General features: G+C 51.3%; 1 protein-coding gene across 2 annotated transcripts in view; it reads left to right on the top strand.

Moving 5' to 3' along the window:
• Positions 1-26,694, top strand: part of LOC133355589 (rho guanine nucleotide exchange factor 3-like) — a 43,314-nt gene extending 16,620 nt beyond the window's left edge. The window contains exons 3-10 of one of the 2 annotated variants that reach the window (XM_061572936.1): positions 5,991-6,269; positions 7,521-7,583; positions 11,169-11,265; positions 12,232-12,308; positions 14,018-14,275; positions 20,125-20,301; positions 22,509-22,731; positions 23,639-26,694. In XM_061572936.1, coding sequence (XP_061428920.1) covers positions 5,991-6,269; positions 7,521-7,583; positions 11,169-11,265; positions 12,232-12,308; positions 14,018-14,275; positions 20,125-20,301; positions 22,509-22,731; positions 23,639-24,618 — 2,154 coding nt within the window. In that variant the 3' untranslated portion in view covers positions 24,619-26,694. Of the gene's footprint in view, positions 1-5,990; positions 6,270-7,520; positions 7,584-9,454; positions 9,588-11,168; positions 11,266-12,231; positions 12,309-14,017; positions 14,276-20,124; positions 20,302-22,508; positions 22,732-23,638 lie in introns of those variants that run through there. The other variant, XM_061572937.1, reaches the window with a different exon arrangement.
• Positions 26,695-27,019: the final 325 nt, after the last annotated feature.

Genomic DNA, 27,019 nt, shown 5'->3' with positions numbered 1-27,019 from the left:
GCTTGCGTTCTCTCATCCGTGTGTTATTCCTTCTGCCTCTTGGCTATAATTCCAACCGTGCAAATGTCCACATGTACGGTACACAATAATTAGAATGTGCGGCCCTTTGCAAATCCACTGCTGTATGAAGGCATCCCCATACCGTGGTAGTCTTGGGGATTGTGTCACCTTGCCTCACCACGCTGATTAGTGCGGGTTGGTGAAGTGGTGGGAGGAATAGGGTTGGGTGGGACCCATACAGAGGCCGGTTCAGATATGACACGCCACTGATGACGGCCGTGGCCAGAAATTGAACCTCAGAATGTTCCAGCAGGTTCATAGCGCAGTGCGCAGACCGATATCATTGTGTCCCCAGCCTGAAGCGCACACACGCAGTCAGTTACACGGCCGCGGGATTGATTGCCACGACCATCCTTGCGTTTGAAGTTCAAGTATCAACCATTTTTCGATGTCATTCATCATCTCACACTCGATCTGGTAGAAATGCTAAGATGTACATTTGTTAACGTTTATTGATTGATACGTATTGTTTCAGAGAGCAGCTAATGACACACACACACATGCATACATGTGTAAAGTCAAAGATCCCCCATGTAGCCTTTACCAGATGGTTGGGCCAAGTGCTGTTAGCGAGCACCTATTCAGGCCCAGCGTTGCACAACGGGTGGTAAGTGTGGCCAGCGCCGCGCCCAGTGCCGATGCATGAAACACTGCACCGTGCTCTCGTTTACGGCCGAGTTAACCTAGGGGGGGACGCCTGGGGAAAGGTTCAGAAATCGCTCACAACGAATGTTGTTGCATGAGCCAGGAGTAGACACTTGCTGTTGTGTGACAATGTTCCTGAATGTTCCTGAATGTGATGGGTATCCGCTGCCTTCGCAATTTTCAGTTGCGTTTGTTTGACAAAGCTGGTCAAGGCTCGTCCCAGACACCTGTTGGTGCGTTGTTAACGCCAAGGGATCCGCAGTCACTGGTTTGGGTGGGGGGGGCTGAGGTCTAACGTTTAAACAAGTGTCAGACAAAGACGACTGTACGAGCGTTAGTCATGAATAGGAAACGCGGGACGTTTGAACTTTTAGGATCTGGTCCTGGGGGGGTGGGGGGGTCTGCAATGGCCGCGAGAATCTCAACTTACCAGCGTCAATTAACCCCCTCGTGACCCTGTGCCAGCGGCAGAGCTGTCCCCTGGGGGAGGGTGGGGTGCGGGGGGTACGGGGGAGGGGGTTTGCGGGGGAGGGGGTGCGGGGGAGGGGGGTTACGGGGGAGGGGGTGCGGGGGAGGGGGTGCGGGGGAGGGGGGTTACGGGGGAGGAGAGTGCGGGGAAGGGGGGTGCGGGGGAGGGGGGTGCAGGGGTTGCAGGGGAGGGGGAGGGGTGGGTACGGGGTGGGGGGGCTACTGCGTGTGGGGGGTGTTTGGCCATGCTGTGAATTCCCAGCTTGAGCCGCTGGCTCAACGTCGAGCCGGGTCTGAGAAGCCGCTGCCTCCCTCGGACGTTGAGCTGCTGATGCCGCTGCTGATGCATCTGCTGATGCATCTGCTGATGCCGCTGCGTGTGCTCTCGCGGTTGCGCCTCGTGGCTGTGCGAGCGGCTTGCGGCGCGACTCGCGACGAACGCATCGAGTGATGGGCGCGACGTTCGCTCACATGGGGAGCGAATTGTTTCGCCCGGAAAAGGGTCGAGCTGCAATTGCGTTCGCCGCATCGCGGTCTTTACAAACGTATTCACTGCTGATCGGTGAAGATTATATAATAATGGTGGTGATACTGTTCAATTAGCCCAGGAAAGCGTCGCTGAGTCTCAAAACTCTCTTCTACATTTACTCATTCATCCAGGAGCTGTGGAGTTGTAAGACTCAGCAGGGTCCGGCTGCCATCATTGGATTTTTATTTGCAGGATGTTGTTGTCCAGTGAGTGACGAGTTCTGTTCATTAAACAAGTGGGAGGAAACCGGAGCACCCAGAGAAAGCGCCCCCCCCCCCGCACGCGAGAGGAGCACCACTCTCATCCCCGTACAGATGGAAACATGTGGCGATCAGTCCGCGTGTTGTGCTGCCCCCTCTTGGCGAGCCGGGGTACGGTGGCCTCCTCGACACCCACAGGGAGGGACTTTCACAGCATTCGTGCGGTGATCCACCAACCCTCGCTGCTGCCTCCGCAGGGCTGAGTGACACCCGGCCACGTGCAGCAGCGCGGCCGCCACCGGAGATTCTTGCCTGAGGAAGTTTGGCCAATTCCGTGATCGAGCGTTTGGAGGCTTCATGTGGGATGCATATGGCGTGGAGGAGGTGGTTGGGGATGACACTAATAGCTCGGCAAAGATAGATTCAGGAATTAATTACGTATCGCGCGTGCAGCCCAATGCTACAGCAACCGCTTTTCCCAGGCCAGTCTCCCACGCAAGGACTAATCACAGGCTCAGCCCTGATCAGCTGCTGTCTGCAGGGGAAAAAGAAAAGAAAAGAAAAAAAACCTACGAAGGAATTTTCACGATAATCTGTGCATCTTTTTCACGTGGACACCAAGAGCAACTAAGGATGTATAACCAATCGCGAATTTGACGCGATATTCGACACGATATTCAAACGGACGGCGTAGCATCAAGGTAGGGTCCGTAGCTCTAGGCGAACAGCATCGCGGGGATTGTGAGAACTCTTTGGCTCTCGCCTCATCGCGAGGGGGGGAAAAAACTCCGCGTCTCTGTGGGCGCACGAGAGCGGATGAATGAGAGGCAGCGGAGTGAGCGGATGAATGGGCCAAAGTAAATAATGTAATAATCCCGTACACACGGGAGCTTTTACCGTGAAACGCTTTCAAGATGTTTTAGGACACGGACAGCCATCGACTGTGTGATGACTAAAGCAAGTGTTTGAAACGGTGCCCTCGCGCCATTGTCAGTCATAACACTTCACGGCTAATGGACTTCCCAATCCTCTCTCCGAGGCTTTGATGTGTGGAGTCCGTTGCTCTCTCTCCAACCGCAACCCCTCTAGCTAACCCCCCCCCAGCACCCACCGAACCAAACCCCAAACCCCCACCATCTCCATGGCCCCCTTTTCAGGTCACCAGACCAGAGCCCAGTGCGTTCGTGTCGTTCATGCTTTGCCTATAGAGTTGCTAACCCTCCCGGATTGGTTCGGAGTCGCTGCTGGAATTGGCATCGATCTCTTCCCGGTGACAATTGAAAGGAATCTCGGAGATTTTTTTGCGACTGGATATTTTAAGAAAAATATATTAACAATAATAACCAAAACAAATCCCAGTACATCTTCAGAGTTAGCCTCGTCTGCTAGCCATGGACGATCACTGAATGTGGACACGACCAATGCCAATGACGCGGATCGTTGCAATATGTTGTTGAGTTTATTTTTTGTTTAGCCACCATGAGTTTCGTTTGTAAGAGTGACCTGCGATGGGGGCGGGGGAGGCATTGATGTGCTCGTGTGGGGGTGACGATTGCTCTACAAATTGTCCCAATTGAGTAAATTTGCGGGTGTAGTTTTCGAATCCGGCACAATTAGAAACCATCAATTTCATTTGGCCGTGCATGTTTGAAGTCAAAATCTCGACCATTGAAGCTGGGCCACCGAAGTTACTACAAGGAAATAGAGCAACAAGGAAACAACTAAATCATCGCTGCAGAGGACCCACCTAGCAGGAGGAATGCGTTTATAGAATTATAAAGCACGACGATAGTTTATCAACATTGCGTCAAATTGTATTTACTTTCACGGACATTGGCTCTATCGAATTAGTTGACACGTTCGCCGTAGAATTAAGTTTGAGAAAACGTCCCCAGGGGACGCGCGTGGCCAAAGCGCGCACAGCGTGAACGAGTGCAGAGGTGGTCTTGGGGGGAAGGACGCGCCCGCTCGAGATAATCGATGGCAGGCGTTCGACTCTCACGACGGAGCGACAGCCATGGAACCCCGGAACGCGTACGTGAGAGGATGTCCGCTGCCGGGTCTTCATTCAGCAGCGGATCGATCGTGGCTGGCGATCACGACGATCTGCGAGTGGGGTCGCCCCGTAATTGGTCTACGGTGGGGTTTCGTAATCTCGCGCCGATCGTGTGACAGTCGCTGCGAACACGTGCGGTGTCTTCGTTTCCACATCTGGCTTTGTCATTGTGGGAGGTGGGTGGGTGGGTCTCCTCTCTCCAATGACCCCCTCACACACACAAGACAGAGATCCCCCATATAGCTCTAAAGAGACTGTTGGGGCAAGTGCTGTTAGCGAGCACCTAATTAGGCCGGCGCCGCACGCGAAGGAGCGGGTGGCCAGCGCCACGCCCGGCCGCCTTTGTCTCCCCAGTGGCGATGTTTACACATCGCACTAGGCAGTCGTTTGAGGCAGAGTCGACCTAGAGGAGGCCCAAGACCGGTTCAGACAATCGCCACTGGCGTTGACCGTGAGTGGGAATCGAACTCGGGTCGCCGGGTTCGTGGCACAGCGCAGCGCTGACCGCTGCACCAGGGGGTCGGCAACCTGCGGATCCCGAGGCGCACGCGGTGGCTCATTCATCACGGGCCGCCACCGCCTCGTATTCACATTGCGTTGCGGCTCTTGAAATATAATCTTTTTTTTGTTTTCACCGATAAAATCGAAAAAAGCTTTCGACGTGTCGACCCCTGCGCTCCACTGCCGCTCCCCACACGAAACACACGGGCGCAGAGACGCACGCACACTCGCATCCACGCCGCCGCCGCCGCCGCCGCCGCCACCCGCCTTCATCTGGCGCAGAATCCCTCGCCAGCAGCAACACAGCCCTCAAGGTCAGCAGGGACTTCGGCCTGCGAATGACGAGGAGCAAACGCAATGCAACAGTTGGTGTGGAGTATCGAGTTTCAGTTGGGGGGACGTGTTCGTGTGCAGGCGTTTCGGGTCTGTGTGTGTGTGAAGCTGTGTTGGTGTACGTGTTTTTGTATGATTGTCCGTGTGCATGGGGAGCGGTAGCACAGTGGTTAGCACGAAGTTCGATTCTCGCTCATGCCGAACGCCAGTGACGATTATCTGAACCGGTCCTGGGCCCTCAGTCTCAAATGAGTATCTGGTGTGGTGTGGAAACATCGCCACTGGGAGACAAAGGCGGCCAGGCGTTGGTGTTGGCCACTCACCCCCTCGTGTGCCGTTTCGGCCTTCATAGGTGCTCGCTAATGGCACTTGCCTCTACAGTCGTTAAGGCTATATGGGTGATCCTTGTCTCTCCGCCTATATATAGAGTATCTTTAGTTCATCATCCTATGGGCTTTCCAGACCAATATAGCAGAGTGCATGTGTGCTCGTGTGTGTGTGTGCTCGTGTGCGTGTGGCTCACGGACTGCACAACAAACTTGGCAAGTCGAGTTCAATTCCTGTAAGTGTGGATAATATCAACGGAGATTGATATCAGCATCCGGTGAGCATTCAAATGAGTATCCGACGCAAAACGTAAACATCCAGCGCTGGGGAGACAAACTGTGAGGCTCTGCAATCTGTCCTTAGACAGACGTGTCAACTGTCTGACTAGAGGGAGGACCTGAGGCCTATGGGTGGCGGTGATGAGGCTGTAAGAGCGTTCGTTGAAGGTCAAGCGTTGACTGCGTGACGGCCGCTGACTCCAGCAGAGGGGAAGAAGCGATGGTGAGGTGTGGTGGCTCTTCGCTTCTCAAAGGCACCACCTGCTTGGGAGCGAATGCACAGCCTGAGCGAATCCATCACGTGAACATCGTTGTTACTTTCGCAAACTTTGTTGTGGGTGACGTTTGACATTTGGATTGCTAGTTTGCCAAACAGTCACACAATGGCCAATCCTTGAGAATTATACGAAAATGTTTCTGTTGACTTTTTTTGTTTTGTCGAACTAGCTTTACCGCATCGTGCAACAGCTGCGCGATCCGGCAAAAGGTCGGAAGTGACGGCGCAGTGGGCTGGTGGTGTTGGCTGCGATGGCTTCTTCACCTTGACCTGGCACCGTCGTGCGCTCACACGGTGCGTGCGTGTGTCTTCACAGCGCTCCATCAGCCTGCGCCCAGAAAGCGGTCCCCTGGTTCCGCCATCGCCACCATCGTCTCCGCCGTCACGATCGCCCACTCTCTTTGACGGCGCCTGGAGAGCGGTGCGGTTGGGTGGTGGCTGTGGAGGAGGAGGAGTGGCAGCCACGCCGGGTCCTCACCCTCCGTCGTCGCACAGCAGCTCCTCGCTCAAGCGACGTGACAGCAAGCTGTGGAGCGAGATGTACGACACCGGCACCACGGAGCGTCTCTCCCGCGCCGAGATCAAGCGGCAGGAGGTAGCTCCTGGCGCACTGCGAACCAACGCCACCGCGCATCGTCGGCATCGCCATCACCATCATCACCAGCCATCACCTATCCGCTGATAGATGAATGCCTTCCTCGGGCTGTTGCCAACTCTCGCAGTCCTGCGATGGAACGATCTGGCTGGCTCCTGCACCATGAGCTGATTTCATGGCTCCCAACTCGATGGAAGACGTCCCTGCGGGCGTTCTCCCTCCTTTAGCTGCCACTGCATTTTTAGTCTCGACCGTTGGCCGTCACCCCTTCTCACTGTGGCGAATTCTAATGGGGCTTTTGTTTTTTGGTGAAATGATCCTCATGGCGGTACCCCGGGGTACCAATAATACAAAATGGCCGAAGTAATGGAATATTTTATTTCTGGGACACTATTTTTTCCAGGGGTGTACTTCACTCCTCGACTGTGGTACCAATCAATCCGAAATCAGTGCTACTCCGCGATCTCAAAACGCATTGAGGACGATTGCGCTGAAACCCTGAACGTTCGTGTATGCACCGTAGTGGTGGTGCATCGTGCACAGCTCGTCGAGATGAGTCGATTGCCGCATCGCCGACCATCTACAGACTAAACATGACTGTATCACAGACATTATGCGAGAGCCGGGTACTATGGTACCCTGTGGTACCGCCATAAGGTTCAAATGTAGGAATATTTGTACAATGTGACGCAATAACTCCATGTGGTGCATAATCTGTAAATCTAAAGTAGCTTACGCCTCCCGTAAATCGCGTGACATCCGCGTGGCCACTCCCACTCCGAACCCCTCTCACTGCCCGCTGTAAAAACACACGATCCTCCCCCGCGCGGCTCACGTCTGCTCTCTCCTTCCTTCTCTCTCCCTCTCGTCTCTCCTCTGTCATCATCACCGCCCTCTCATCATCCTCGACATCGTGGCCCGGTCATTCCTTCTCTCCCTCCCCCTCCTCCCCCTCCCTTCCTGCTGCTCCACTTGAGCCGTAGCCTCCTCCTCCCCTGTCCCTCTTAAGGACTTCCGTGCAGGCCTCCCTTCCCGTTCCTTTCTCTCTCTCCTTTGCATTACATCATTGACTCTACTCCCCTTCCTGTCGTGCAGTCACAGGTAAATGGTGTTATGCTAGCGAAATTATAATTACTTATGATTACTTAATGTTAATTTAAATCTGATCGAGTGAACACACTGAATCGATGTGTCCTGTGCACGTAAAGTAAAATTAATACTGATTTCTGACGCTTGGTTTTGATTTTCCAGGCAATTTTTGAGTTGGCCCAAGGTGAACAGGACCTCATCGAAGACTTGACCTTGGCCAAAAAGGTTGGTGTCCGTCCGCCAACCACCTCAAACAAACATCAGTCATCATTGAAACCACAGGCGGAGTCTGATGTCTATATTTGGTGGCGGGGGGGCACTTTAGAAATCGCGGTTGCATATAATTAATTAATTTATATTCTTCATATTAAACTACTAAACTAATTAATAAAGTTGTCTAGTTTGGAAGGGGCCTTGCCCCCCCCCCCCCGCAAACACCCGCCCATGATTTAAATCGAAAGTTTAAATTATTCACAAACCCCGTAGTGTCAACCCACTGCTGCATGAAGGACTCTCACCATGCCGTGTCGGTCAGTCATGGGAATTGTTTGGCCCACACTTGGCCACGCAGGTTCATGCCAGATGGTGAAGGGGCCAGCAAGCCCAGGGCCGCGTCTCAGATAGAACTCGCCACTGATGTTCGTCCATGCATGGCCTGGAATGAAACTCAGACTCACAGCACAGTGCGCAACAACTACACCACCCCCTCGATATAGACACAGAGTCCACCGATTGGCTGACGTGGGGGAGGGTAAGTTGCATGCCCCCCACACAAACATTTCATCGCCTCAGAAGAGTGCTTAACCAAATGTGTGACTGCTTTTGTGCCATCTGTACGGAAAAGCGTGTTACCCCCCCCCCATGCATAGCTTTTCACCGGGTGCTCTGATTTCCTCTCACACGTGTAAACACTCCTTCATTGGCTGATATCACCTTCATATATAGAGGACCGCAGAGCTTGGGGTGGGTGGAATTTGGCACTGGCTCAACACCTGCCTGCCGCCTTCCTGCTTGTCTGTGATTTGTTACAGGTTGAAATTGTTGTTGTTGTTCTTATTATGTCATGGATTACACTTAGAGTATGGCTAAAACGCAATCCACAGAGTGATACTCGCACAAACATTTCACGTTTTTTTTTTTAATACCTCGATTGGACAAAGACTGTGCAACGAAAACAAAATAAAAACCCCGAAATGCCGACCACATTACCACCGCTCTCTGGGGGGGGGGGGGGGGCACTGGGTGCGTGGGGGGGTCAATGTCACCCGCTCGCCACGCACCAGCGAGCGCGCGGTGCGGTGAGTCGTTGAGGAGCGTCAAACACGAGAACATTTCGTGAGGCCTCCCCCACCCACCCCCCTTTTCACAGGGTCCCTCACCACCGGAGGTGTGTTTGACTTTCCCAAGTGAGGCCCAAACTGCTGCGCGGCCGGCCGAGCCTGTTTACTTTCCCAGATTGTGCTGTGGGAGGGGGAGAAAAAAACCCCCAGAGGAGATGAAAAAGCATGGAGCGCCCTCCTGCGTGCTTGGGCACGCGGAGACGCGGGCAAATTAAAAACGCCACCCATCGAGACGCCGCCGTCGTCACTTCTGAGTTACCACTCGGGTTGCCTCCTCCGAGTTACTACTCGAGTTGCCGCTTCTGAGTTAGATATGAAGCCGGGGGGGGGGGGGGAGTTAATCGTCATCATGGGGAGGAAGGATCACTCGCAATACTATCAGGAATTTTTTTTCAATTCGGGTCCCGGGAGAAAAACCTCTATCGATTTACCAAGACGACAACCTCACAAAGAGGACGACGGTCCTGGGAATACCAAGTTAGGTGGACACCCGAGTTATGGTACCGTACACTGCCCATGGTGGACACTACTCGTGGTGGACACTGTCCCTGGTGGACACTGCCCATGGTGGACACTGCTCGTGGTGGACACTGCCCATGGTGGACACTGCTCGTGGTGGACACTGCCCGTGGTGGACACTGCCCATGGTGGACACTGCCCCTGGTGGGCACTGCCCGTGGTGGACACTACCCGTGGTGGACACTGCCCATGGTGGACACTGCCCCTGGTGGGCACTGCCCGTGGTGGACACTGCCCATGGTGGACACTGCCCATGGTAGATACTGCTCGTGGTGGACACTGCCCGTGGTGGACACTACTCGTGGTGGACACGAGTAGCATTCGTCACCCCAGGTGGGGTCCGAACGAGCTCTTTGGTGCAAGGACCGTGGTGAGTTTGTGTACAAACCCGCGCAGGGCTCGTTCACAAAGACGGGGCGCTACCCTCCAGTTCCCATGGCGAACCGCGCCAGGCCCCACACGTTCCCACGTTCTCGCCGACGAGGCAGCGGCGGCGGCGGCGCATACGTAATTGGCCACAGTTTAATATTTGCCAGCGTTTTCAGGCCCCGTGCGCAATTTTGACTTTTCTTCACGGCAGATTAAGGGCGAAATTCGAAAGTAAAGTTGAACCATGGAAACTGGAGGGGCTGGGCGGCGGCGGCGGAGGTGACGGGGGAGAGGGGGTGGTTGCGGCTGACTACTGGCCGCGGCGGCTGTTTGCACTCTGGGAAATTTACTCTCTGGAGCAGGTGGTCAATTTGGCTGTGACACCGACACGCAGCGCCCAAGAGCCCGTGGGAACTTCGCCGCTGGATCTGCGGGGCAGACTGCACGCAGCAGCAGCACCCGTAATAGCGTGGGGGGGGGGGGGTCGTAGCTAAAGACGACAAACCACACGGTGCACATGAGATATTGGCCCAAAACATCACAATTCTGAAAAAAATGTCCTTGCATATTACTCAACTGGAATTATATGTCACGTCGCCCCCCTTCTGTGTACACTTGGCAGGACCCTCTGAAAAACGAGCCTTGAGACTCGGTGAGGCTTTTCTGGGTAAACAAACAAAATCATAATATCCATAATAGAGGTTTTTTTTTGGGTTAGATTGCGTAAATATAAATGTGTCATTTCCCGCCACCGCCCGACACAGCCAATTAGTAATGTTTGTCACGTACACAAAACATGCCAATTCGCTACTTGTTCAGCACACCGGTTTATTGCAGAGTAAACCCACAACATTTACAATTCGAGTACTGTGACATTTCACCGGTAATTACAACCAGCCTCATCAGGCGACAGCAAGAGTTGTAGAGAAATTCTCCTGTTTCGATCTTAATAATAATATACATTGGAGATTAGTCCAGAAGGACGGAAATTACATTTTACCCAGGACGATCTCAACTGAAGACTCGTATTGTCATGACGAGCCTGCTACGGTAGGTTTGGCTGATTTCACTTGATTGCGTGTCTTTAAGGTGACGGCGCCCTCACTGCTGCAGAGTCCCCAATGTCCACTTTGTCTGGCCCAATAGTCTGCGCTCATGCCGACAAAAATAAATATTCTGATTCTGACATTTAAAATATTTAATTGAAGCTCGGTGCTAAGACACCATCCCTTGAACCCCCTCGTGTTCACTCACGACCGCCGTCTCTTCCACCCGGGCCCTGTCCACATGATGGGCCACTTTGCTGAGTTAGCATTTGTGGGTAGGTCGCTTCTGAAAAAGAAGTGAATACCTCAGCGGGCTTCGCCTGGTGGGATGGGGCTGGTTTAGTGTCGTGTGTTTGTCTTTGGTTGACTTGTTTACCTTTCTTGCACTTTGCACGACTACCGTGCGTTTGTGTTGTTTGTTGTTGTAACTTTATTACTTGCCCCTACTGGACATCTGTGAAAAAGAGCTTCATAGCTCATCGGATTCCTCCTCCTGCAGTGTAGATACATCTTTCTGCTGATTCTGTCCCCCGCAGGTTTACCACGACCCCATGCTCACGCTCGCGATAATGTCCGCCAAGGAGCTGGAGAAAATCTTTGGGATGCTGGAGACCTTCATCCCTCTGCACGCCGGTGAGTGCCTTGGCTCTCGCCTCCCTTTTCGTGAACACAAGCGTCGATGCCGGCCCGGTGTTGTTGTCTCCATTGCTATTGAAAAACAACAACAAAATACTACATGATGAAGGGAAATAGCAACGACGGAAAGTGGAGCCACTTGAGATGGCGTTTAGTCGTTGAGCTGTGAAGCCTTTGGCTTTTTGGAGAAGGCCATGCTTCAGTCCGAGCCGCTCTGCGGTTTTCCGGAGGGGGGGGGGAGATAATTAGAACGATTGTCCCTGCCATAGGAATGTGTCGTTTCTGATCCCCCGCTGGATCGGGGTCACCAGTGGGAACAAGCTTTGTTCATGCGTTGGGTTTGAGTAGAGAGACGTCTTGAATCTACTGGCCTTGTACGCAACTTCACAGCGGAGGAGTGAAGGGGCCTTAGCGCAGGGGATTACGAATGCCGTGCAACCTCGCGTGAAAGATCCTCAGCAGCAACTCAATCACTACACCAAGTTCTCTCAGTTACTCCGCCAATTTAAACTTTCTTTAACGCTCCGACAAAAAACAAATCTTAGTTTTTCGTCCACACCATTTGAACAACGATTTTGTGAATAAGTCACCAAAGAAATTTGGGTGCCGGAATAAAAAATTAAAGAGTCTGGAGGGCATAGTTTCAATCGGGCCTGTCCACGTCGGTGATGCTAAAAATCACACCAGAGCTCGGTACACCACATCCATCATACCGCTCGCTGTGATGGCGGTGGCTGCTGCTCGTGTGCCTACTCCAGGCTCGCAGAGATTCCAGAAAAGTCCCCCGTGAGAAATTGAGCGCCGGGGGGCTCATCCCTCGTTGCGTTCACACGAATAGCCAGACGGTGAGGTCTCTGTCGTTGACACGGGCGGCCAATTTGGCTGAGCACAGGAAGGGCCTCTCCTCGCAAGCGGGTGCCGAGAGTAACTCGCCGTATTGTGTCCCGCCGGCACTCTGCGCAGACCTTCTGGCCAAGCTGAAGACGGCGCGGAAGGACGACGGGACCACGGACAGAGTGGGGCACATCTTGGCAGCCTGGGTGAGACAAACGAACCCGGCTCTCCTGTTGCTGTATTACTCCTCGGCTGGTTTACCCAGGACAGCCTCGCGTTTTCAGGATGGTCCTGCAAAGTTTTAGCAGTTGGGGGAGGGGGGGGCGGGGAGATCATTGCCGCTGTGTAAATTCCGATTAAGTAACTTGAGAGTAATTTTTCTAATCTGAACCGTGACGTCGACACGCAATGGCATGCTCTTGAGAACGGCGCCACGGGATCTTTGATGTCTACTGGGAAGCACGTGGGCCGTAGTGTGATCATGGTTATTACAAACCACAGTATTGACCAGGGGCGGCCGCTGTAGCGAACTGTGAACCTCTGCAACAAACGGCGAATTCGCCACCGCCAGGCTGCGTCACTGCCCGGCGTGTCTTCGGGCCGTACCGCTGTGCATCATTTGGCGCGATGTCTGGCGTTTCGCTCTCCAATTCCGGAACCTTGTTCCAGAATTAAATTCAGTTCAGGTTGAAATACGCCAGAGAGTTATGCAGCATAACCGTAAAAAATGTACGCGGTACAAAACGAGCGTACGTCCGGCGACAACAGCTCCAGCAAGTCAGCCGGATCGGCCACTACAGGAAATATCTCCCAAGTCTCCTTTTAATAGGTTTCGTGGAGGTATAATATGTAGGCTGTCACGGACAATATTATCCACAATTGAGGTTTTTTTGGTTAGATTATTTTGATGTCAGTGTGTCATTTAACCCCCCACCACCCGACACAGCCAATTCGTAAGGTGTGTCATGTAAACAAAACGTGCCAATGAGTTGCTAGCTCGGCACACTGCTTGTGTGTTGGAGAGTAAACAACAACATTTACAATTCGAGTACCGTGACGTTCGCCGGTAGTGACAACAACAACGGGCAGCATCATCAGGCGACAGCCAGAGTTGTGGAGAAATCCTCCTCCTGTTTCGGTCCTAAATAGAGGACGGATAAACGTGATGTCGTCATCTTCTTGGTTCTTTCGGTAAAGTCACGTAGAAGGGAAGTAATAAAATAATAAAAATAAAACATAATAAAATTATTCTCACGACGTTTCGGCCACAACGCAAGCAGTCGTCCTCAGGTGAAAACCAGGTCCGTCGAGGCGGCAGAGTCTGAATGAAACAGCACACGAGCTTGGAGCATATATATAATGTCGTCACTCGTGAGCCAATGAAGTGCGAAGACCAGAGGGAGGATTAATGCATTCATATAAATGACAACGGATGTCTATTATTGGTTGGGTTATCCACAGTTAATGAACGTACAAAATGTGCATTGTGCATTATGTATGTACATCATGCAGGTACATCATGCATTATGCCATTTTTGGGTCACAAAGCTTTCCTGGACTTGGTTCTTTGAGTTCATGGTTGGGGAGGGGGGTTATTACCACCACTTCTCTGCACCTGTCAGGATATTTGTTTTGATTTGTGTACTGTTTTCATGAAAACCCATTTGTTTTGTCCGTCCACATGTCCATCCGTCCGTTTGTCTGTGCTTTGTTTGTTCATCTACCTGTCGTCAGCCAGTCAGTCTGCTCGTACATTTGTCCATCCTGTTGCCAGTCCGTTTGTCTGTCCATCCATTTGTCGTCCATACAATTGACCCGTCTCTCTCTCTCTTTCCATCCGTTTTGCCCCCCCCCCCCCCCCCCGTCTGTTTGACCGCCCGTGTGTCCCGTGCCCCCGCCCTCTGGCTGCCCACAGCTCCCATGCCTCACCGCTTACTCGCGCTACTGCAGCAACCAGGTGGCGGCCCGCCTGCTGCTGGAGCGCAAGCGGGGTGAGGCGCGTGTCCACGACTTCCTGCAGCGCTGCCTCGAGTCGCCCTTCTCACGCCGCCTCGACCTCTGGAGCTTCCTGGACGCGCCGCGCTCGCGCCTCGTCAAGTACCCGCTGCTGCTGCGCGGGATCCTGCGCCACACACCCAACGACCACGCCGACCGCCAGCTGCTGGAGGAGGCGGTGAGCGAACTGCTGCCCGGAAGACGTTAAAGGCTTTATGGGGGGGGGGGGGGGTGTTGTCTTTGTCTGGATAATGTATAGGTAACGATCTTACAGAACACCAGAGTTTTGAACTGATGTCATTTTGAATACACAGCCCTAAACCATTGCCCGTGACCAAACCTCCCAAAATTCTGCACGGCCTCGTCACGTCTCAAAAAGCTAAGCAGGTTTTTTTTTATCGTGGACAGTGCTCGGATGGGCAACCACCGTTGCTAAAGGTCAGGTGCCATAGGCTGCTGCCCCTACAATGTCGGCAGATGGCAGCGTGGAAAAAAATCCACCGTGGTTCTGTACTACGCCTGTTCTACGCCTTCAGCTGCTGTACTGCTGTTTTGTACTACGCCTTCAGCAGCCCGCAGCCTGCGTGTGTGTGCTGCTCCCTGTAAAATTGCAAAATGAAATCAACCGCACGAATTTCTGTAGGCAGGCGCAATCCACAGAATGAGCCTGGAGACTCGGCGAGGCTTCCCGTGTAAATGAAGAACGGTTATTATCGTTATTACCACCTCCGATCGGCCCGGGTGGCTATGTACGGTGGCGAAAGAAGCTTAACGTACGTAGAAAGCAATAAGCCGAGTATAAAACAGGTTTTTGGTGTTCGTTTCTAAAAAGGTATATTTTTTCTCGTTATATTTACGGACTAACGTCCCAAGTAAGGACTCTCCTTGACACAGTCTTGCGGCTCAGTCGAGGCTGTCTGGAACAAGTAAATATTAACTTTACGCATGTGTTTTTATGGTGGAATCTCTCCGGACATCTTTCAGCTAGCTATAACCGCGGCATGAAAAAAAATGCCGAGTTTGCGGAGAAAAAAAGAAAAATCGCACAGAGCGATGCAAATCAAAAGATAACAAAACGATTTGGTGATGCTGCTGCCAATCCTGCAGCTGCTGCATTGGCAGTGGCGCACACACACATAGCAGACACACACACACACATAGCAGACACACACACACACATAGCAGACACACACACACATAGCAGACACACACACACATAGCAGACACACACACATAGCAGACACACACACATAGCAGACACACATACACATAGCAGACACACACACATAGCAGACACACACACACATAGCAGACACACATACACATAGCAGACACACACACACATAGCAGACACACATACACATAGCAGACACACACACATAGCAGACACACAGACACATAGCAGACACACATACACATAGCAGACACACATACACATAGCAGACACACACACACATAGCATACACACACACACATAGCAGACACACACACACATAGCATACACACACACACATAGCATACACACACACACATAGCAGACACACATACACATAGCATAGACACACACACATAGCAGACACACATACACATAGCAGACACACACATAGCAGACACACACACATAGCAGACACACACATAGCAGACATACATACACATAGCAGACACACATACACATAGCAGACACACACACACATAGCAGACACACACACACATAGCAGACACACACACATAGCAGACACACACACACATAGCAGACACACACATAGCAGGCACACATACACATAGCAGACACACATACACATAGCAGACACACACATAGCAGACACACATACACATAGCAGACACACACATAGCAGACACACATACACATAGCAGACACAAAATACACATAGCAGACACACATAGCAGACACAAAATACACATAGCAGACACACACATAGCAGACACACATACACATAGCAGACACACATACACATAGCAGACACACACATAGCAGACACCCATACACATAGCAGACACACACACACATAGCAGACACACACACATAGCACACACACACGCATAGCAGACACACACACACATAGCAGACACACACATAACAGACACACACACACATAGCAGACACACACACACATAGCAGACACACACACATAGCAGACACACATAGCAGACACACACACACATAGCAGACACACACACACATAGCAGACACACACACACATAGCAGACACACACACACATAGCAGACACACACACACATAGCAGATACACACACATGTAGCAGACACACACACATAGCAGACACACACACACATAGCAGACACACACACACATAGCATAGACACACACACATAGCAGACACACACACATAGCATACACACACACACATAGCAGACACACACACATAGCATACACACACACACATAGCATAGACACACACATAGCATATACACACACACATAGCAAACACACACACACATAGCATACACACACACACATAGCAGACACACACACATAGCAGACACACACACACATAGCAGACACACACACACATAGCATAGACACACACATAGCAGACACACACACACACATAGCAGACACACACACACATAGCAGACACACACACACGTAGCAGACACACACACACACGTAGCAGACACACACACACATAGCAGACACACACACACATAGCAGACACACACACACATAGCAGACACACACACACATAGCAGACACACACACATAGCAGACACACACACACATAGCAGACACACACACACATAGCAGACACACACACATAGCACACACACACACATAGCAGACACACACACATAGCAGACACACATAGCAGACACACACACATAGCAGACACACACACATAGCAGACACACACACATAGCAGACACACACACACGTAGCAGACACACACACACGTAGCAGACACACACACATAGCAGACACACACACACACATAGCAGACACACATACACATAGCAGACACACACACATAGCAGACATACACACACGTAGCAGACACACACACACATAGCAGACACACACACACATAGCAGACACACACATAGCAGACACACACACATAGCAGACACACACACACATAGAAGACACACACACACATAGCAGACACACACACATAGCAGACACACACACACACATAGCAGACACACACACACATAGCAGACACACACACACATAGCAGACACACACACACATAGCAGACACACACACACATAGCAGACACACACACACATAGCAGACACACACACATAGCAGACACACATACACGTAGCAGACACACATACACGTAGCAGACACACACAACCAATACACATAGCAGACACACACCACATAGCAGACACACTTACACGTAGCAGACACACACACGTAGCAGACACACACACACATAGCAGACACACACACACATAGCAGACACACACACACATAGCAGACACACACACATAGCAGACACACACACACGTAGCAGACACACATACACGTAGCAGACACACACACACATAACAGACACACACACACATAGCAGACACACACACACATAGCAGACACACACACACATAGCAGACACACACACACATAGCAGACACACATACACGTAGCAGACACACATACACGTAGCAGACACACACACACATAGCAGACACACACACACGTAGCAGACACACATACACGTAGCAGACACACATACACGTAGCAGACACACACACACGTAGCAGACACACACATACATAGCAGACACACACACACATAGCAGACACACACACACATAGCAGACACACACACACGTAGCAGACACACATACACGTAGCAGACACACACATAGCAGTCACACACACACATAGCAGACACACACACACGTAGCAGACACACATACACGTAGCAGACACACATACACGTAGCAGACACACACACATAACAGACACACATACACATAGCAGACACACGTACACATAGCAGACACACATACACATAGCAGACACACATACACATAGCAGACACACATACACATAGCAGACACACGTACACATAGCAGACACACATACACGTAGCAGACACACACACACACATAACAGACACACATACACATAGCAGACACACGTACACATAGCAGACACACATACACATAGCAGACACACATACACATAGCAGACACACATACACATAGCAGACACACATACACATAGCAGACACACGTACACATAGCAGACACACATACACATAGCAGACACACATACACATAGCAGACACACATACACATAGCAGACACACATACACATAGCAGACACACGTACACATAGCAGACACACGTACACATAGCAGACACACGTACACATAGCAGACACACATACACATAGCAGACACACGTACACATAGCAGACACACATACACATAGCAGACACATACACGTAGCAGACACACAAAACTCAACGCACTCGTCACTAACACTTGTGGCCTTAAAAGGAAATAAATATAATATAGACAACGCTACGGGCAACGGGCCTCTTCTGTACAGCACATGAAGAAGTGGCCATCGCCAGATACAAATCGTTATCATTAACTCCCTCGCCTGGTATACAGGAAGTCGTGGGTTCCATCCCGACACTAATTCCTGTATACTTGGAATATCTTATGTTCTCCTCGTGGTGACGTGGATTTTTCTCTGGAGCATCCAGTTTTTCCCTGCACATTTAGAATCAACATCAGGCGTTTCAGAGTATTTGCCTGCTATACATTTCCACGTGATAAGCCACTTCATTGGGCTATCATTTGCGATGGCCAGGTCGCTTCTGAAAAAGAGTTACATACCTCAGTGGGGCTTTACCTGGTAAAATAAAAAATGTAATTGTTTAGCAAATCGTAAATATCTATGCTATGCAGGAGGTAGTTCACTTTTCTGCCGGAACAACCCTGCGCCAACCCCCATCTGAACCCCACGGCTATGCTTCGTTTCACCTCCCGTCGGAGAATAACGCTGCCATGTGTGGAAGCGTGGGGGCCGGCCTCGCACCACAAGGACGCGTGCACGCTATCGCGTCGTCGCGAGGGTTTTTATCGTTGCGTTCGCAGGTCTTTATTTTTTCTCAAAATAGATCAGAGATCGGTGGTGGGGGGGGGGGGGTGCAAGGGGGCTAGGTTTAACCTAAATTGTTTTGTACGCCTAAACAGTTATGGGTGTACTCGTTGGTTTTTTCGGTAAAGTCACGTATGTAGAAATAAAAGAAAATTTAACTAAATAAATTAAAATAAATCACGACGTTTCGAACGCAATACAAGCGATCATCATCAGGTGGAAATGGGGCAAAACACACAGCAAGGAAACACACAGGGGGACACCAAGCACGCAGCACACAGAGAACCTGCAAACTGCATGGAGGCAAACAACAACAAGAAGATGGGAGACGAGAACTCAACAAACCTTAGAAACACAATGTGATGCAAAACCAGTCGGCCAACAACACAGTCAAACACTAACCTGGTTGACCACGTATTTCAAAAGACTGCTAAATTTCGTAGTCAACTTCTGGGCTGAACATACCAACGTAAACAGAATGAATAGATACGAGGTACAAGGTCGCAGAGATACATATACAGAGAAGAACACCAGGGAAAGATGCTTTGAGCAGCACAGAGGGACAACCAGAGTAACACCACACCAAGAGACATACACACATGGAGAAGCACACACAGAAAGATGCCTGGAGGGATAACGTACAGGGACTTATATATATTCTAAAATAGCTACCCTGGTCATTCTTGCAAATGACAAAAAACAGAACACGTTCGTCAATAACACGGTGTGACCTTTAAAAAACATATATATAATGCAGGAGGCAAGGTTTCGGTAAATGGCCCTTCTTGCAACAAACAGGTCAGCAGAGCGGTGGAATCTCTGCAAGAGAGTCTCTGGTCTCTGGCGCTTCTCGCTTGGTGAAATCAACAACAAAAAACAAGCCGGACACCTGAACCCATGCCTGTGCGTCTGCCCTGCTGCAGATCAGCACGGCGGCCGGGATCGTGCGCGACGTCAACTCTCGCACCGGCGAATCCGAGTGCCGCTACTTCTGGAACCGCCTCGACTGGAGCGACGTCCCGGCCGGCGACGGCGCCACCGCCGTCGCGGCGCCGCGGCTCCTGTCGTGCCACGGCGAGCTGAGAACGGCACGCGGCGCGGTGAGTGCGCATGCACACAGATACAAAGACCGTCGGGGCAAGTGCTGTTAGCGAGTACCAGTACCGGCCACCGTTGTTTTCCCAGTGGCGATGTTTCTACACCGCACCAGGTATTAATTTGAGGCCGAGTCGACCTCGGGGAAGTCTAGAATCGGTTCAAATATGATCGGCCGTGAGCGAGAATCGTCTGTGAGCGTGCATCACAGCGCGACCGCTCTTCGCAGCGAGCACGCTCGGCAATGGCTTCAAGACCATTTCCACTGTTTTCTATCTTTGTGCCATGATGCCGATAGTACTCTTGGAATGTAATTGGGTGGAAAAATAAGAGATTTTCCAACTCAAGTATTTGTGACCCAATCCAGTCCGCCTTTCCACGATTAGTAATCCTTCACCCTTTAAAATACAAATTAAGGCATTACACAGTGCACAATCCTGATGATTGGTAACAACATCTCACGTAATGTGCAGAGTGCCTTTTCAAAACAAATGAAGATTGTGAATCGTGAATGTGTGTGTGTGGAGAGCGCAGTAGTGCAGTGGTTAGCGCGCTGCGCTACGAACCCGCTGACTCGAGTTCAATTCCTGCTCAAAGCCAACACCAGGGACAGTTATCTGAACCGGTCCTGGGCCTTCCCTAGGTCGACTCAGCCTCAAACGAGTACCTGGTGCGGCATGAAAAAACATAGTGACTAGGGAGACAAATTCATTCCGGGCGTGGTGCTGGCCACCCACAGCCCCTCGTGTGCCACAGTGCCGGCCTTCATAGGTGCTGCTCGTGAACAGTACTTGCCCCAAAAGTCTGTTGAGGATATACGGGGGATCTGTGTCTGTCCCAAGAGCACATACAAATGAAAATTGTAATAAATGAATATCGTAAATTAAGGCACGTCCCGACCACTTTCCACCAGCATTACGCAGCTCCTGAACGAGGTTGTTGACAAATACAATTATGCAAGAGTTCATTTTGAAAAACATTAATAATTTAGCGCGCAACATAACGCATCGAACTACGCACGAATGCAGCAATTGACTATTCACATTTTATATTGGTGATTGGAAAACTGTGCGAAGCTTACGTTTAGGCTCGTGGAACAAATGGCGCGAAATCAAAGTGAAGAATAGCAACGGGAAACGACGCAATCATTCTCTTTATTTTCAAACAGTAACTCCAAAACGTGACAATTCATCAAATCACAGTGTATGACAATAATTTTATTAAAGGTCCGAGCTGCACTGACTGCCTCAAGGTCATATAGACCTTGTATGATGCGAGCGCAGATAAACGCGGTGCGTATTAGCGCAAACGCCGTACAGTTTTGACACGCCAAGACCTGTCCGTGATGCCAGGCAAATATGAATCGAGCTTGCTCTAATAACTAATTTAATGATTCTGGGATTTGGGAGCTCACTGGTGATGATGGGTCCTAGGCTGCACCGCAGGGATGTTACGTCGCTCTAAATCACGCAGGCAGTGAGATCCGTTTTTTTTCTAAGTTATTCCAGCAAAGAAATCCACACGGATGGGAACAGAAAATAACAGCCGTTGGTGAATTACAGCAGTGCCTCCACTCTCGTCGCCATCGTCACCTTCGTCACCGTCGTCATCGGCCATGATCCGTCCATTGCTGGGTGAATGCCTCCCCAAGCCGTCACCATTTCTCAGTCCCACGAGTGTAACTGTTCATCGAGCTCCTGAACACAACTTGAATTTATCGCTCCATCTCCGTGGCGTCTCGATGTCTCCTGCCCAAGCCCGTTTTATTTTCTCAACAGTAACTTGGTGGGACAAGGTCAATTATAATTTCCTACTACGCCCTAATTAATCAAATTATCAACCTCCCATTCACATCGCCTTCCAGCCAAGCAAACCACAAAGTGGGTCTCAATGTATAACATGTAGACCGTGTAAATGCATCATAAACCCACCTCCACGTGGATTGATGACGTGGAGGTGCGTGGTTTTATGACACATTTACGCGACCTAACCCAACACAAATCTGATCGTGGATCTCGCTGCCCAAGCGACCCGTAGCCAGCACACAACTCTGCAGCGCAGCGTTCGCCCCGAGACGCAGGCGATGATCGAGACGCACGAGCACACACATACACACGATAAACCACACGATGGGTTCGCGCTTGCCGGCGCCGGGGGAGCGAGTCATCGAGTCCACGCCCGCCGCCACCCCCCCCCGTGTCCCGTCCCGCAGCGCGTCTACGTGTTCCTGTTTGAGCGAGCCCTGGTGGTCACGCGCCCGCTGGGGGGAGGCGGCGGAGGAGGCGGCGGCGGCGCCTCTGACGGAGGGGGCCCGCGGTACCGCACGCGCGGACGCCCCATCCCCGTGAGCGAGCTGGCACTGTGGGACCTCACCGACGGCGACGTCATCACAGTGGGGGGCTCCTTCCGGGGGGCCTTCCGTGGCGGACAAAGAGGTGCCCTGCCACTTCACGACCACTTCTCTTCCCCCCCCGCCCCTATTTAATATTTTCCCCTCTTGTCCGGATTGAGCAAATCGGCATCATGAGACGAAGGATCCATTCGAAATTCTTTCGCAAAGCACTGCGGCCATTCGCGTTGCAGAACATTCCCACGGAAGCAGATGTCACAAAACTACTTCCGAGATCCCTTCAAGTGACCTCTAGTCCACACACTGTGGGGGCAACACTTTATCACATAACCTGCAATAAGAGTCGTGTTTGTTTTTGTGCAGTCATTGGTGACCGGGCAGAGGCCATCAACTGTCTCTATATAAGAACCCAGTTTAGTCAGAGGCAGCTGGATTTAAACACAGGATCGTAACTGAGCCAGCTCCACACTCTTAAGTCACCCAGCACCAACGTTGTCAGGGTCAATAGAATTAATATTACCGAGTAGAATATTGAACAGTGGTGATATTTTTGTTCTTGTGCACAGTCTATTTGATTGCCTGTCCGATGAGAAACATTTAATACTTGTACATTTTTTTATGCATAGATATTGACTAATTCATTTTGCATGTATGTTGAACTTCTTTTGCACCGTTTATAGCCAATCATGCTCATCGGAGGTGTGGGGGAAGGACAACAAACTAAACACAAAAAACTATTCTTAAGAAATTAGTTTTTAATTTTTGGTTGTGCAAAAACAAACATAGCAACAATAAAAAAAATGCATTTAAGTTACAACAAAAACACCCCCATTCATCCGCTATAAAGCGTAGCAAATCAAAAGCTCAATGGCGGGTCGATCTGCCACGGCACACTGGATCATCACTCGCCGAGTTTGTTCTTCGTTTATTCGTGACCACCTCTCTCCTCCCCTTGCTTTCTCCCCCTCGTCTACTCCTGAACTCCCACGTAGCGATGAACATGTTCCGCGTAGGTCACACCGACCCGTCGCGGGGTCAGAGCATCACGCTCAAGGCCAACGACGCCTTCGGCAAACAGCGCTGGCTCGGCTGCATCCGCGCGGCCGTCGAGACCGCAGCGCGGGCGCACGCGAGCCCGCGTGCCAACGGAGCCGGCTCCGGCTGGTGCGCGGAGACGGAGGCGCGCTGCCCTCCCGCCCCTTCGTTCGGCGACCTCGGCGTCCGCCCTGAATCGTCGGAGGCGCCAAATTCGGCGGCACGCAGAGAAGGCGATGTGGCGTCGAGTCATCCGGCGACGTTGTCGACGGTGGCGGCGGCGATGAGTGAGCCGGCCGCCGGCGACGCCGCCGATTTCCCCACGGATTCGTGCTCAAGCGCTGAGGACGACGTTTCTGCGGGCGACGCGATGGCGAGAGACGGGATCGATGCGCCGCCCGTGGGATCGTCTGACGCGACTCCGACGAGCGATGCTACGACGTCATCTCGTCGTTTGGACGCGGCACACCGCTCGGCACAGCAATGCCTGGAACCTCAAGGCACGAGCGAGACTGCCCTCCGCGCCGCAGAGCCGCCCAGGACTAAAGACGTTTCCCCCGAGACCCTGGAAGGATCTGAGCTCTTCGGTGACACACCACAAAAGGACATCGTCGCTGTGTTAGAGACAACACTGCCTGCGGACGTGCAAGCCTCCGAGCAGGTGCCTACTGCGGCAGCTACAAATACTCAAGCTCTGGAAACGACGACGTCAGAAGCAGTCGGAGATCTGCACGCGGGCATACGGCCGACCTTGCTAAGTTTGAACTCCGGCGGAAGTTCGGCCATGGGGTCCTATGAGGCCACGTTAACGGCGGTTCCCGGCCCTCTGCGGTCCGGTGAGCGTAACATGAACTCCATAGCGAACATCTTCTGTGAAAAGGACCCAGAGCAGAAACACCTCCGCAGCATGCTAGAGGAGCAAACAACGAAACTCTGAATTAACGTTTCAGGGCGGTTTTTTTTTGAGAAGCGAAACGACAAACCTCGCAGGCCATCGCCGTGTGGTGGCGTGGCGATTTGACCTCCGCTGATGCGCGGGTGCGTGAGCTTTACGTGCAGTATTGCAGTTAATGCCTTGACAGTTGACAGGTGTTTTAAGTCAACGACTGAATGTGGGATTTTTTTTTTCAGCAGCACGACTTAGGCCCAAAATCTTTCGTTTTTTGGTCGACCGTGATTTGTAAGATGTTGCCTTGTTGCCTAAAGTAAAATGTAAAAAAATGGTATTCGTACGTCGAAGGCTGATTGGCTGACTGCCAATTAATGAAGCTGATTGGCTGGCCGTCTCATGAAGCCTGCCTCTTTACTCTTGATGGCTGAATTGGCCAGCTGCTGCGCGATGAACTGTGATTGGCTGGCGGTCATATGACGCCCGATTGGCTGGTGCTCACAAGCTGAAGGCCAATTGGCTGGCTGAGATCCACTGAAGTCTCATTGTTGAATGTGTCAATTTCATGATTCATGAAATATTTCACGTGTAACCACAACAGAATGAAAGCAAACTGGCACACTTGTGTTCTCAACCACGAACACAAGAATCACAACACCTAGTTGCATGACGCTGTGCAGATTTAGCACATGTATTTGTTACCCCAGTACGCACAGTACTGTATTAACATGATTCGCCCTGGCCTCTGAACCGTTATTTTAAAACGATGACAACGTTATTTTAATCCCGGCTGGGGAGGATGTGAGCTTGTCAAAATAGAATCCCATCGGAGCGCTTCCCCCCGTTAGGAAGTCCTGCGATGATTTGCGCGCACGAGGGCCAATGCCCACGAATGCACAATGCGAAGCAGGATTGATTTTTGTTGTTTGCAGGAAGTATAGCTGCAGGACTTGCGACATCTCTTCCTGTGCACGGGCCCCACTTGGGAGTTGCTGCCACCATACACACCTTCGCAACGTTGCAAATCCTATTAGCGGTCGTTTGATTTCCTACTCTGCTCTCCAGACTCTTTTTACATATCGTTCCTCGTGTGCTTCAATCGGGGTTCCTCAAATGCATGTTCGAGCGGGCCATGCAATTAGCGTGCGCTGGCAGGGCATGTGATGTATAATGTCATGCGTACCAGACGTTCCATCACATGATGCTGACATGGTGTTGTGAAATCATAACGGCTCTGCGTGTGGCCACTAATGTGTAGCTCATGCCTACAACTCTCTCATCTCTTGTTTAACTCTCAACTCCAATGTCTCGAGCGACTGGGCCTTTTCACTGACCTATTATTGTTTAAAGGTGCAGCCCTGGAATTGCTTGTCCATGCCACTGCTGTTGGAAGGGGCCTATATTGCAGGGAGCTCTGGAGAACCCCTTTAAAGGATATTTTTGCCTACCAGACGTCTTGGAAATGAGTACCACACATTTTTTTTCCACCACACGTGACCTAAAGATAACGAACTGTGCCGTACCCATTTCATTTGTACTGCTATATCGACAGAGGCAGGGAGAAACCTGAGCAACTTACTGAGCAACTTGCCCTTTGTTTTAGCTGCCATGCCACGAGATCGAACCGACAAACTCTACATTGGTAAATCCAGTGCGCTGAACATTACACCGTGGCAGCATTCCGGCGCACTAAAGCACTGTATAAGCGTGTCTGTTCTACATAGACAAAGTACTTGCTACCTACAATAGCATGGTCTGTTACCTGGGATGTCAGTAGCCTGCTGCTCAATAATCTCAGCCGGGGCTTAATTTCTCACTGAAGGATTGCATGCGACTACTGTAGTGGTAGCCACAGCCATAGCGAGAGGTGGTGTGTCGGGTGCGGAAACATATATTCCGGACCTCAGAGCTGGACAGCCCTGGCTGAAATTAAACCTCGGTACCAACAGGGTGGTTCCTACTACCGTGTGGTACCAGACGGTTGGACTTCGAAGTGATCTGTAGCCAGGATGGGTAAGGCATGGCAGAGTTTGCGCGTACGTAAAGTGTTGTTGCGTTGGTTCGTTTCGACGACTGCGTTTGTATGTTGTGCAGATAAATGAAAATAAATTAAATGTGAAACGATCGGACTGATATTGGTGCGTTCTTGCGTCAGCGCCACTGAGTTTGCACGCATTTTGCTGGATGTCAGACGACGATGGCTTAAATTGGCTTGTACTATTAAGGCTGGCACGGCACACACGGCGGTTGGGTGACCAGCACAACGCCCAGCTGCATTTATCAGCACAAGGCAGTGAGGCAAAAATGCCTTTGTATGGGACCATAAAAGTGCAGTAAGGCAACGGATTATGCTGCCCTGCCCTCTGCTGCCCACTACGTAGCCCCACGGCCACATGACACCCCCTGTTTGTGCATGGTGGTCGCCCATCGAAGCAATTAGCACTGCCCA

This window comes from Lethenteron reissneri, chromosome 51, assembly GCF_015708825.2.
Source record: "Lethenteron reissneri isolate LAM-NWPU_2019-01 chromosome 51, ASM1570882v1, whole genome shotgun sequence".
Classification (NCBI taxonomy): Eukaryota; Metazoa; Chordata; class Hyperoartia; order Petromyzontiformes; family Petromyzontidae; genus Lethenteron; species Lethenteron reissneri.
This window is presented reverse-complemented; position numbering and strand designations above follow the sequence as displayed.